Source organism: Neofelis nebulosa, chromosome 3, assembly GCF_028018385.1.
Source record: "Neofelis nebulosa isolate mNeoNeb1 chromosome 3, mNeoNeb1.pri, whole genome shotgun sequence".
Lineage (NCBI taxonomy): Eukaryota > Metazoa > Chordata > Mammalia > Carnivora > Felidae > Neofelis > Neofelis nebulosa.
The window spans coordinates 45,738,520-45,753,284 of NC_080784.1; the positions used below are offsets into that span (position 1 = coordinate 45,738,520).

Sequence of the window (14,765 nt, forward strand, 5' to 3'; positions counted from 1 at the left end):
TTTATTACTTTTGCAGTTATTTCTACTCACTGTGGCATTTAATTTTTCATCCCTACCTATCAAAATGCTCTACATGGAAGCAGCAGTAGTGAAAAGACGATGGGGGGGGGGGGCAGGAGGGGATTAAGGAAATTTTAAGGTGGATCTTTATCCAAATATAATAAAAAAGCAAAAAAGAAAATGGCCACAAACATCTCATTCCTATGCCCCTGCCATCTCCCAATTCGCCTTCCACTATTAACATGAAAAGTAGGAGTGGTAAAACTCTACCCTAAAGATCTATACAAAAAAGGAGACAAGATACCTCAGGAACTCAATACACATTGCAATATGTTCAAGTGGTGCAAAGATAGAAATTCATTCAGAATTGCCATACTATCGGGCTACCAATATAGTCTCTTGAATAATTATATTAAATATATTACTACAAAACGTACCAAGAAGTAGAGAATAATACTATATTTATGAACTGCAAATAACAAAACAAAACAAAGGTCCAAGAAGGCTAAAGTCCAAGCAGTAATTTACACATGAAGTGTATGTTGAAAGCAGTCACAATGTACAAAAATGTGACAAGTAATCCAGATGTTTAAAAAAACAGAGCCTGTTTGCCTCAGATTATATCCAGTCTCATCTGGTAGGTTTTTGATAAGCCTGTTACATAAAGCATGTTTCCCTCCTGCTGATAAGAAGCAGCTTGTAGATATCCACAAATTTCTTAAGGAGTGAGTCTACTTGGCAATAATGGTAACTCCACAGTTTCCTATTACATTCATTGGTCTGAAAACTGAAAACAACTCATAACTAAAATGTTCTTTCAAGTCCTTTACCGGTTTTTCAAGTTTTAATCAAAGGAAAGTTGGAATGTATTGCTTCTTGTCACCAACAAGCATTTCAAAAAGAGGGTTAATTAACCAAAATCAAGAGTTCTTTGGTCAAGTTAGTAACAGGCTTCCCCTTTGTTCTAAGTCCTTCATAATCCTTTTTTTTCCAATTTTTCCAGTATGGCCTGGATTTTACAAACAGCCTCTTTCCTGGCCTGCCGGACAGAGTCCTGGCCCCCAGTCTCAACTGAATCCAGTTCCAAAAGTTCCTTAGTTAGCATTTCTTCCAGAAGCCAGTATGCTTTGTCTGTCTTTTTTCCTACGAATTCTTCTACTTCTTGCTCAAGATATTGGACCTTCTCCAGCACATGTATGATTTTTTTAATACTTGGGGGAGTACCTTCATCTGAAGATAGACACTCTTCAGGAAGATTATCACTTTGATCTTGATTGCTGGGGTGTTCATTGGTGGCATTACCATACAGCTGAGGCTCAGCACTGTACTGGACTTGGGAATCCAAAAGATCTGAATTATCATTGTTCATTGTTCCCGAGGACTCGTACTGATGGACATTGCAAGGAAAGTTGTGCCGGTTCATGCCTTGATCTGATTGGCTATAGGTGTAGGAGGAGTCCTTGGAGTGGGAGAGCAAAGAGGGGAAAAGAGCTGTTTTAATGGCAATCCATCAACATCAGAGTGGTTAGCCAACATCTTTCACCAGACTGTGAAGGTACATGAAAAGAGTCCCCACTAAAAAAACTAGGCATCCCTCCTTAACAATTTGAGGAAAACACAACCCTAAAAAGACAAAAGGAGTGCTCTGTCCAGTAAAAGGCAGAGAATTCCTGAGTATAATGAATCTACCCTGAAGTGTTCATCATCACGAACACCTCACAATCGCTCCTTTCCACCTCACAATCCACCCAGTGACTTAATAAATAGGAATTAGATAGTCTTCCTCTGAAGAGTTAAAACCTAAGACAGACCTTAAAAAGGAATGTAGCCACAGACAAATGATGTTTATGTCTGTGGTTTATATAATTTCACATTGATATCGTCTTCTGTGTACTGACTGAGGTAATAAAATGCAATCTTTGATTTTGTTTAACATTCAGATAGCATTACAACAAACAGTAAATGAGCGTTTTTCTGTCTTTTACAAAAAAGATGCGAACCTATAACTGTTCTAAAAAATAAAATGTATTAAAAAAAAGAGGAAGAAACTGGGCTAAAGCTATAGGTAGTAATCACCAACTTTTTGCAATTAGTCCCCATTTAATACACACCAACGCAGGAAAGTTTCATGTTGTGCCTTTTCAATTACCCAAACATGAAAAGAACAATGTTTAGAAGGCCTCCTACCTTGGGCTGCTGGGGTGGTGGTGAGTGAGGGGACTGAGGAGAGCTGCTGCTGGGCCATGATGAAGTACTCTCACTCATGTAGAGATTCCCAGGTGGTGCTGAGGGCGCAGCTGAAGGCCAGGGATAACGGGTTCCCATTCCATAAGCACCAGGAGAAGCCCATGAGTCCTCCTGTTGTCGTACAGCTGGTCCTGGTTGTGGAACACTACGATTACCATTCCCATAAGGATAATGGGGCAGGGTCATTCCAGGGTTCTAGATTGAAAGGAAGGAAATATGCTGGTCACTGCTAAAAACAAAAACAAAAACAAAAAAACCTGAACGAAGTAATGAAAATAACTCTAGTATCAACAGATTGAGATGCTTCCTCTCTCCTTAACAGATGTACTTTGGCTGCTACCAGGCTAAGTGGTAGCATCTCTAATCAGTTGCAGTCATTTCTTCACGCCCAAAAAAAGCTTCATTCTGAAGATACCAGGGGCAGATTTAGAGACAATCAAACTCAGAAGGTAGAAGGCTTAAAATTCAATGGCTAAATTATAGCATAAATCTGTCCCAAGATACGAGAAATAAGTGGACCCATATGCTATAAGGAATAACAAATTAAGATGTATCAGAACTCCCCTTGAAGGGACAGAGAAACAAACATGGTATCACTCATAGAATATTAAACAAATAAAAACCCAACAGATAACTGCTCACCTGTGAAGCAGGATATCCTGGAACGTGCCCCCGAAGAGAGGGTGCTTCGGTCTGGCAGTCCTGCTGAGGATACAGCCAACGAGAGACTGGGGCTGGGCTGTTGCCAGGTGAACGGTAAGTGCTTGGAACCTCTGGAGAGTAACTGGTCTGAGTATATCCAGGTGTGTAATAAGCCCCAGAGTAGGATGCAGTATTCGCCCCAGGGCCAGGAGGGTATGGTGGACCATATGCTCCATTTGTATAAGAATTCAAACTCTGTAAAAGAAAGAAAAAAAAAAATGACTGAGTAGAAGAACTGAAGTGCCCTGACCTAATACCCAACTTTGAAAAGTTTGGGAAGGGACAAAGGTCAGTAACTAATGAAAATATGAACTGCCTAAGCAATCTGTGAAGCATTCTTTCTCTCATGTATTATGGCCATATACCATATATTAAACTCAGATTATCACTGTAGAGTCTGTGTTGTAGCAATGACAGGGTATATTGTGATGAATGAGGAAGTGAAGGCCTCAGGGCTGTGCTTCCCAAACACTTCCGTAAGTATACCTAACAATTACAACTGACAGTGGAGAACCTGTGCCTGCCACCTAGAGAGGGGTCCTGGGAGACCTAAGGTAATGGCTAGTCACAGAAAAAAATAACCAGGGTACAACTAAAAGAGAAGACTAGAGGAGCACCTGGGTGGCTTAGTCGGCTAAGCATCCGACTTCAGCTCAGGTCATGATCTCACAGTTTGTGGGTTCAAGCCCCACATCAGGCTCTCTGCTGACAGCTTGGAGCCTGGAGCCTGCTTCAGATTCTGTGTCTCCCTCTCTCTCTGACTCTCCCCCACTCATGCTATGTCTGTCTGTCTGTGTCTGTCTCTCTTTTAAAAATAAACATTAAAGCAGGGCGCCTGGGTGGCTCAGTCAGTTAAGCGTCCAACTTTGGCTCAGGTCATGATCTCGTGGTTCGTGAGTTCAAGCCCCACATCAGGCTCTCTGCTGACAGCTCAGAGCCTGGAGCCTGCTTCAGATTCTGTGTCTCCGTCGCTCTCTGCCCCTCCTCCACTTGCACTGACTCTTGCTGTCTCCAAAATAAATAAACATTAAAAAAAATAAAAGTAAACATTAAAAAAAAGAAGAGAAGACTAGAGAGACCAAGCTCTGCCATAGGCTTTGTGTTTAATCTCTCTGAGCTTTTCTCTACCAGAAAAATGGAAATCATAAACTTACCTGGTAGGACTACTGTGAAAATTAAATGAGCTGATATATATAAATGCTTAGCACAGGGTCTCGCACTCGGTATGCTCAATAGATAGTAATTATTTATAATATCATTGTTGTTATTACTATTATGGCAATATCAAGAAATGAACCCAGATCTGAAAAGTACAAAGCCCATGAAAAGCCCACGTTCTTTGTACTATCCCACTCTGCTTCCCAAGTAAATAACAACAGGCTGCAATGAACTATTGGGACCTCACCAAAAAAGAAAAGGCTTCTGCACAGTGAAGGAAACAATCAGCAAAACTAAAAGGCAGCCGACAGAATGGGAGAAGATATTTGCAAATGACGTTATCAGATAAAGGGTTAGTATCCAAAATCTATAAAGAATTTATCAAACTCAACACCCAAAAAATAATCCAGTGAAGAAATGAGCAAAAGACATGAATAGACACTTCTCAAAGGAGACATCCAGATGGCCAACCGACACATGAAAAAATGCTCAACATCACTCATCATTAGAGATACAAAGCAAAACCATAATGAGATACCACCTCACACCTGTCAGAATGGCTAACGTTAACAACTCAGGCAACAACAGATGTTGGCGAGGATGCGGAGAAAGAGGATCTCTTTTGCACTGATGGTGGGAATGCAAGCTGGTGCAGCCACTCTGGAAAACAGTATGGAGGTTCCTCAAAATATTAAAAATAGAACTACCCTATGACCCAGCAATTACACTACTAGGTATTTATCCAAGGGATACAGGTATGCTGTTTTGAAGGGGTACAAGCACCCCAATGTTTATAGCAGCACTATCAACAATAGCCAAAGTATGAAAAGAGCCCAAATGTCCATCGATGGATGAATGGATAAAGAAGATGTGGGGTGTGTGTGTGTGTGCGCGCGCACACACACACACACAATGGAGTATATTCAGCAATCAAAAAGAATGAAATCTTGCCATTTGCAACTACACCGGTGGAACTGGAGGGTATTATGCTAAGTGAAATAACTCAGAGAAAGACAAGTATATGACTTCACTCATGTGAGGAATTTAAATACAAAACAGATGAACATAAGGGAAGGGAAGCAAAAATAATATAAAAACAGGGAGGGGCACAAAACATAAAAGACTCTGAAATATAGAGAACAAACAGATGGCTTCCGGAGGGGTTGGGGCGGGGGGGGAGGGAGATGGTCTAAATGGGTAAGGGGCATTAAGGAATCTACTCCTGAAATCATTGTTGCACCACATGGTACTAACTTGGATGTAAATTAAACAATAAATAAATTATAAAAAATAAAATGTTAAAAAAAAAGACTACAGAGGCAAATTCCTCATGTGTTGCTGTCATTTTTTTTTAAGATTTTATTTTTAAGTAATCTCTACACCCAATGTGGGGCTCAAACTCAGAACCTCAAGATCAAGAGTCTCATGCACTGCTGACTGAGCCAGTCAGGCGCCCTGTTCACTATAGTTTTAAATCACCCATCCACACTACTATTGGCACCCAGAATCCTAGGTTAGATATCCAAATGAATTACAGCCAAACTTTACATTTAAATGACTATCTTAATGTTTCAATTAACTTCTGCTTCATCTTTTTTAAATGATAAAAACACAGAATCAAGTTTTCCAGTACTTGTCTAAGACTACATAATCTTTTCCACTTCGGGTAGAAAAACAAGCAAAGAATCCTATGATGTTAACCAGACTTACTGTGGTGATCATTATGCAATGTATGCAAATATTGAATCATTATGTTGTACATCTAGAACGAATACAATGTTACATGTTAATTACACCTCAGTTAAAAAAAAAAAAAAAAGACAGCTGGGGCGCCTGGGTGGCTGTCGGTTAAGCGTCTGACTTTGGCTCAGGTCATGATCTCGCCATTTGTGAGTTTGAGCCCTGCATTGGGCTCTGTGCTGACAGCTCAGAGCCTGGAACCTGCTTCAGATTCTGTGTCTCCCTCTCTCTCTGCCCATCCCCTGCTCATGCTCTGTCTCTCTCTGTCTCAAAAATAAAGAAAACATTAAAAAAATTTTTTTAAAAAGACAGCTGCTAATAACCGAAAAAATAATAGTCAAATTTGATTTCTAGTCTAACACATCAAAAAATGAGATGGATCAGGACATCTGGGTCGTTCAGTCAGTTAAGCACCCAACTCAATTTTGGCTCAGGTCATTATCTCACAGTTTATGAGTTCAAGCCCCACATCTGCGCTGATAGTGCATAGCATACTTGGGATTCTCTCTATCTCCCTGCCTCTCTGTCCCTCCCCAGCTTGTGCTTGTGGCTCTCTGTCTCTCAAAATAATTCTTTTTTAAAATGAGATGGATCAAAGTGGCAGGACAATCATAATTCTGTAGAAAATAAACTCTTAGCCATATTTTTATGGCAAGAGGATAAAAGACAGGGTGTTATCACCACATGGCCAAAAAATTCCATGCAAGGACAGGTGCTTGGAAGATCCAGCAAGGCATTCCCTAACCAGAGGGATGACTGAACCACCCCTTGTTAAAGCCACTGGAGGGCTGTTAAGATCTTCCACCTAGATGTGCCTAAAAATAGTATCCTTAATACAATGTATGCTGTTAGAAACTTGATAAAACATCATGTGGCTTTTTGTACTATTATTCAACTTCTAGAAATTCTTCCTAAGGAGAAGATTCAACTACAGAAAAAGTTATAGGCATGAATTTGTTCAACACAGCATTATTTATAATCACACAAAACTGTAAACAACCTAAATTTCCTCTAATAATGGAATGATTAAGTACATTACAGGCTATTCATTGAGGGAATTTTATTGTCTAAAAATTCACTGTTAGACTGACCGGACATTTAATGATATTAAAGAATTATTTTTAGTTTTTTTAAGTTTTAAAAATGACATTGTTGGGGCGCCTGGGTGGCACAGTCGGTTAAGCGTCTGACTTCAGCCAGGTCACGATCTCGCGGTCCGTGAGTTCGAGCCCCGCGTCAGGCTCTGGGCTGATGGCTCGGAGCCTGGAGCCTGTTTCCGATTCTGTGTCTCCCTCTCTCTCTGCCCCTCCCCCGTTCATGCTCTGTCTCTCTCTGTCCCAAAATAAATAAAAAACGTTGAAAAATGACATTGTTATGTTTTTAAATCTTCTTTACATTTTAAAGATATATACTTAAGTATTTACAAGTGAAATAATATGGTGTCCAGAATTTACTTCAAAATAACTCAAGGATACAGATGAAACAAGAAGTCTGTGCACTGATATTTACTGAAGCTAAGATGAGTACATAGGAGATTATTGGGCTACTGTCATTGCTTTTGATTATGTTTGAAAATTTCCTTAATGTTAAAAAAAAAAACTTCACCTCTTATTTTACCCTGTAACATGCAGAGTACATATGATAAATGAAAAGCCATACAAAAAAGTTTATATTTTTATAAAAAAAGTTTATAAGTTTAAAGCTGTGTAAACATAACAGGAAAAATGCAAAACAAATTTACCAAAATATAGATCTTTTAGGATGGCAAAATTAGTATTTTCCTCCTTTTCTTTATTTCCCAAATATTTAGTAATAAAGTTGTATTACTTTTGTAGCAAAAAAAAAAAAAAAATTTATGCTATTACAAATGTCGTAAATCCCAAGTGTGTCTAGAATCCAGCGGGCTGCCAGGACCAGAGCAACTTCATCAGTGTCCAAGTAGACTATTTTACTGAAGGGAAACTTGTGTCTAAGGAAAAGAAGTTACAATTTGAAAACTGTCAGCTGATACAGCAACAGATAAAATCTGAAAGAGAAACTATAAGAATTAAGTAAAATCTTTGACAGTTATTAAATTTCTGTAAAAGTCTCATTCTGGCTTCCAGAAGAAATCAAGAGACTGGAAACTCAGAAATCCCAGCTGCTACTCTTGTTCTAGATGTAAATATAGATATTACCTAGCATTCAAAAGTCAAACTAACATCACATCATCTGGTGTCTCCTTGCAAGCTAACAATCACCCATATGAATACTTCTTCCAACAGTCAATTTCACAGTTGATGGACTGTTGTATAGATGTAGAATCCAAAGAGGAGAAAAGTGGTCAAGTCTCTCACACGGACAGCGATACACTGTTCGGCGGATTCCCTTTCCATTCTACAGCAAACAGACCCAATCCAAGCAAAAACAGATTACCTTTCAGCAACACAGTTCCTCCTATTGTGCTTCTCTTGAAAAACATGGAAAGTTTCACCACAAAAGTGCTCCAAGAGTCATAATCTTCAGCAGTCGACATCAACTTGAATTTCTCTAATACTCATTTTTGGAGCTAACAAATCTATGATCATCCACAGGTTGCTTCCTCTATTTATAGAACTTTTCCAATTTTTGTCTCACAGGGGCTCCTGACCAGTTTTTAATAGGCTGTAGTTTACATCCTAGTTATCCTTCAAATTAAATGAAATTTCTGACCAGTATCTTTCTGTATCATGGTTTCTCAATTCAGAACCCTATCAAAGGACTTCAGCATTTTTTGTTAGAACTTTGCCAGCTCCTCAAAGTGTTAAACACAGCAGAACTACCTACCGCGTGACCCAGTAGCTCCACTCCTACATATATAACCAACAGAGAAGACATACGTCCACATAAAAATTAGCAAACAAATGTTTATAACAGCATTATTCATAACAGCCAAAAAGTGAAAAAGACTCAAATTTCTATCAACTGATAAATGGATAAAATAAATGTGGTATATCCATGGAACGGATAGTACTTGGCCACAGACAGGAACAAAGTATCAATACATTGTCACAACATGGATGAACATTATGCTAAAAGAAAAAAGCCAGTCACAAGATATCAAATGTGATATGATTCCTGGGGTGCCTGGGTGGCTCAGTCTGTTGAGCATCTGACTCTTGATTTCAGCTCAGGTCATGATCTCACAGTTCGTGGGATCAAGCCCCATGTTGGGCTCCATACTCACAGCACAGAGCCTACTTGAGATTCTCTCTCTCCCTCTCTCTCTGCCCTTCCCCTACTTACGGTCCCTCTGTCTCTCAAATTAATAAACATTTAAGAATATATGTTATATGATTCAGTTTAATGACATGTCCAGAATAGGCAAATCCATAGAGATAACAAGTATACTAAAAGTTGCCAGGTGCTAGGGGGAGAGAAGAATGGGGTGATAGGTACACAGTTTCTAACTGGACTGATAAAAATATTCTAGAATAGATAGTGATGATAGTCGCACAATCTTGTGAGTAGACTAAAAACAACTGAATTGTACACTTAAAGGGTGAATTTTATGATATATGGCCAAACCATAAGCATATCACATTAAGCAATAACAATGTGTGCCTCTCAATTTCAGTCACACGAATGCAGATGACAGAAGTAAAATACAAGTCTGTGATAAGTGGTAACATGGTTTTGGGGCGCCTGGGTGGCTCCGTCGGTTGAGTGTCCGACTTCAGCTTAGGTCATGATCTTGCAGTTCGTGAGTTCGGGCCCTGCATCTGGCTGTGTGCTGACAGCTCAGAGCCTGGAGCCTGCTTTGGATTCTGTGTCTCCCTCTCTCTACCCCTCCCCCACTCATGCTCTGTCTCTGTCTCTCAAAAATGAATAAACATTAAAAAAAAAATTAAGTAGTAACATGGTTTTTTCTTTATTTTGTGTTCCATGAGCTCCTACAACCTTATCCTAAAGTTGATTTACACATAATCATTATGAAAAATCAATTGCTTTTAGATTTTCTTTAAGTAAAATAAGCAAATCTTGCTCTAACTTCAATGAATTCTTCTGGCTCAAAATCAATCTTAAAGGATTATATAACCAAATTGATGAGAAAAAAAGGGAACATGATTCTTTTTTTATTTTATTTTAAATGTTTTTTATTTATTTTTGAAGGAGAGAGAGAGAGAGAGAGAGAGAGAGAGAGAGAGAGAGAGACAGAGGATGAGTGGGGGAGGAGCAGCGAGAGAGGGAGACACAGAATCCAAAGCAGGCTCCAGGCTCTGAGTTGTCAGCACAGAGCCCGATGCGGGGCTGGAACTCACAAACGGCGAGATCATGACCTGAGCCGAAGTCGGACACTTAACCGACTGAGCCACCCAGCCACCCCAGGAACATGATTCTTTTAATAAATTAATTATTCAGCCCCATAAAGAAACTTCTTTTCATTATTTCAGCCTCTGTATCACCAGTAAGTCAGAACAGAATTGAACATATTATTTGACTATTTGAAATCTATCATAAGAATTATATTAATGTTTTATGGTGATCTGAAAATTTAATTCTGCAGAGAATATCAGTTTACAGAGAATTCTGACCTGGATCTAAAATTCAGATCCTTTGAAAGCTGCTAAAATGCAACTGCTTTAAATTTGTATATACTACAGTCTTATTTTTAAAAAAAGTATTTGCATATGCAAAGATGGTACCTCAATAGAAAAAAAAAATGTGACAATTATTGCTTTATTACGGTTGGCAGATTATGGGTGACTAACTTTTTAAACATTTCCTCATTTCCACAATGATACAACCATGGTGAAAAGTAATTTGGCTATATTTAATAAGCATATATACCAAACCCCAACAATTCCATACTCCAGGAAAGTTCTTTCCTCAAATGTATCCAATAGAAAAATGGAAAGCAATGTTGAGTAAAAAAGCAAGCTGCAGGAGAATGCTAGTATGAAACCACTGATATCAAGTTTAAAAACAAGTTAAATAATATTATATAAATGTGTATACAAGTAGTACACGCACAAAAACACATATGAGATCAAAATATAACTTCAGGAAATAGAAAGAAGTGTTATATGTGACTTCAACTGGGTTTATTTTACCCCCCTTTAAAAATCTGAAACAAATGTGGCAAACTTAAAAATTGACAAAGCTTGGGGCGCCTGGATGGCTCAGTCAGTTACACATCCGACTTCCACTCAGGTCATTATCTAACGGTTCATGAGTTTGAGCCCAGCAATGGGCTCTGTGCGGAAAGCTCAGAGCCTGGAGCCTGCTTCAGATTCTGTGTCTCCCTCTCTCTCTCTGACCTTCCCTAGCTCACACTCTGACTCTCTCTCTCTCTCAAAAATAAACATTTAATAAATAAATAAACAGTAAAAATTTTTTAATTAAAAAAATTTGACAAAGCTAGGTGCTGGATAAAAAGATGTACGGGGGCACCTGGATGGCTCAGTCAGCTAAGCATCCAACTTCGGCTCAGGTCATGATCTCACAGTTCCTGAGTTTGAGCCCTGCATTGGTGCAGACCTTGCTTCAGATCCTTTGTCTCCCTCTCTCTCTTTCCCTCCCTTGCTCTCTCTCTCTCGCTCTCAAAAATAAATCAACATTAAAAAAAGATGTACATATTTTCTGTACTTTTTCAGTTACTTGAAATATTTAAAATTAAATATTTGTCCTAAGAGGTCAGTTTTTTTGACATCAAAAGCAACGGCAACAAAAATAAAGGTAAACAAGTGGGACTACATCAAACTAAAAAGCTTCTCCATGGCAAAGGAAACCACCAACAGAATGAAAAGGCAACCTACTAAATGGAAGAAAATATTTTCAAATCATGTATTTGATAAGGAGTTAATAACTAATATATATATATAAGAACTCATAAAACTCAATAGCAAAAAAACAAACAATCCAATTAGAATATAGGCAGGCAACCTGAATACTTTCCCAAAGAAGACATACAGGTACATGAAAGGTGCTCAACATCACTAATCACCAGGGAAATACAAATCAAAACCACAATGAGATATCACCTCACACCTGTTAAAATGGCTATTCTCAAGACAATAATAAGTGCTGGTGAGGATATGGAGAAAAGGGAACCCTTGTGCACTGTTGGTTGGGAATGTGAATTGGTATAGCCACTATGGAAAGAAAACAGCTTGGAGATTCCTTGAAAAATTAAAAATAGAGTGACCCAGTAATGCCCCTATTTGCAATATATCCAAAGGAAACAAAAAAACTAACTCAAAAAGATATCTGAATCCCCATGTTCATTGCAGTATTACTTACAATAGCCAAGACATGGAAGCAACCTAAGTGTCTACTGATGGATGAATAAAGAAAATGTGGTGTATACAAAAACAATTTACTATTACCCAGCCATAAAAAAGGAGGAAATGTTGCCATCTGTGACAACACAGATGGAAATAAGTCAGACAGAGAAAGACAAACACTGTATGATCACATTTGCATATGCAATCTTAAAAAAAAAAAATTCGGGGCGCCTGGGTGGCTCAGTTGGTTGAGTGTCCAACTTCAGCTCAGGTCATGATCTTGTGGTTCATGAGTTTGAGCCCCGCGTGGGACTCTGTGCTGACAGCTCACAGCGTGGAGCCTGCTTCAGATTCTGTGTCTCCCTCTCTCTATGCTCCTCCCCTGCTCACACCCTCTCTCTCAAGAATAAATAAACATAAAAAAAATTTTTTTAATAAAAAATAAAAATTCCTAAATTCAGATAACAGACATGGTTGCTAGAGGTGGGGCCAGGGATGCAAATGACTGAAGGGGGTCAAAAGGTACAAACTTCCAACTTCCAGCTATAAAATAAGCAAGTCATGAGTAAGTAAGATACAGCATGGTGACTATAGTTAATACTGTATTGCATATTTGAAAGCTGTCAACAGAATAAATGTTAAAAGTTTTCATCAGGGGCACCTGGGTGGCTCAGTCAGTTAAGCTTCTGACTTCGCTCAGGTCACGGTTTGTGGATTTGAGCCCTGCGTCTGGCTCTGTGCTGACAGCTCAGAGCCTAGAGCTGCTTTGGGATTCTGTGTCCCCCTCTGTCTCTGCCTCTCCCCTGCTTACATTCTGTTTTTCTCTGTCTCAAAAAAAAAAAAAAAAAAAAAAAAAAAAAATTAAAAAAAAAAAAGTTCTTGGGGGGCTTGGGGGGCTCAGTCAGTTAAGCATGTGACTTGATTTCATCTCAGGTCATGATCTCCCACAGTTCGTGAGTTCAAGGTCCACATGCAGCTCTGGGCTGACAGCTCGGAGCCTGGAGCCTGCTTCAGATCCTGTGCCTCCCTCTCTCTCTGCCCCTCCCCTGCTTGCACTCTGTCTCTGTCTCAAAAATAAATAAACATTAAAAAATTTTTTTAAAGTTCTCATCAGAAGAAAAAATTTGTAACTATATGTGGTGATAGATGTTAACTAGATTTAATTGTGGTGATCATTTCACAATAGACACAAATATCAAATCATTACATTATATACCTGAAACTAATATGGTATTACATGTCAATTATATTTCAAAAAAAAAGTCAAACTTAGAAAAATAAGTACATTTTATGTTTATTGTTTCCAGGTCCTAAGAAATAATCTATTTTGCTTCAAACTACTTTTGCTAAGGGTAATATTTGCCCAGATATTTCTTTATCTCTGAGACAAAAACATGAAGACAGAATCCATTAAATAACAAAAACCCACACATCATTATTATGAAATCTCACATGTTTTGAAAATCAGTATATTAAGAAAAAATTCAGAAAGTCTGGCAATTTTAGACCATACCTGGCCTTGCATTTCCGGTCTTACAGGATATGTACTTGGGTATGGAGCCCTAGGTCGTGCAGAATTCCAATAGTTAGAATTGTAGCTAGGATATGGTGGCTGGTCCTAAGGAGGGAAAAAAAAGTCACCTTTAATAATATTCTTACATCATATTGAAAAGTTGATAGAGGCAAGTATAATTATCAAAAAAAAAAAAAAAAAAAGGCAATAGAACCCTACTATAAAATGGGGCACCTGCATGGCTCAGTTGGTTCAACATTCGACTCTTGGTTTCAGCTCAGGTCATGATCTCAGGGTTCTCACAGTTCATGAGTTCAAGCCCTGCATGGGACTCCATACTGTGTAGGGCTCCATGCTGACAGCATAGAATCTGCTTGGGATTCTCTCTCCCTACTCCTCCCCAGTTGCACATGGACTCTCTCTCTCTCCCAAAATGAATAATCAAAAAAAAAAAAACAACTCTATTAGTTACAAACAGAGAGGGAGAGAGGCAAACCGTAAGAGACTCTTAAATACAGAGAACAAACTGAGGGTTGCTGGAGGGGTGAGGGACAGGGGAAAATGGGTGATGAGCATTGAGGAGGGCACTTGTTGGGATGAGCACTGGGTATTGTATGTAAGCGATGAATCACGGGAATCTACCCCCAAAACCAAGAGCACACTGTACACACTGTATGTTAGCCAATTTGACAATAAACTATATTTAAAAAATAAAAAAATCAATAAAAAATAAAAAGAGAACTTTACTATAAAATCACTCATTATTAAATTGATGCTTGAGGGGCGCCTGGGTGGCGCAGTCGGTTAAGTGTCCGACTTCAGCCAGGTCACGATCTCGCGGTCCGTGAGTTCGAGCCCCGCATCAGGCTCTGGGCCGATGGCTCGGAGCCTGGAGCCTGTTTCCGATTCTGTGTCTCCCTCTCTCTCTGCCCCTCCCCCGTTCATGCTCTGTCTCTCTCTGTCCCAAAAATAAATTAAAAAAAAAAAAAAAAAAAAAAAAAAACGTTGGGATAAATTGATGCTTGAAATACTATATTGTAAGTCACATGCCCTAGAAAAAGCAATTATTGACTATCTAGGTCTATTCTTATGCATTATGATACCAAATGACATATAAAGGAAATCTACTATGTTAAGATGATTATCAAAACCAGAGACCT

General features: G+C 38.9%; 1 protein-coding gene across 3 annotated transcripts in view; it reads right to left on the bottom strand.

The window, feature by feature from the left end:
- Positions 1–444: 444 nt before the first annotated feature.
- Positions 445–14,765, bottom strand: part of BAG4 (BAG cochaperone 4) — a 31,082-nt gene continuing 16,761 nt past the window's right edge. The window contains exons 2-5 of one of the 3 annotated variants that reach the window (XM_058720673.1): positions 13,606–13,710; positions 2,890–3,144; positions 2,188–2,442; positions 445–1,459 (exon numbers count right to left, since the gene is read on the bottom strand). In XM_058720673.1, coding sequence (XP_058576656.1) covers positions 974–1,459; positions 2,188–2,442; positions 2,890–3,144; positions 13,606–13,710 — 1,101 coding nt within the window. In that variant the 3' untranslated portion in view covers positions 445–973. The remainder of the gene's footprint in view (positions 1,460–2,187; positions 2,443–2,889; positions 3,145–13,605; positions 13,711–14,765) is intronic. The other 2 variants (XM_058720674.1, XM_058720675.1) reach the window with 2 other exon arrangements.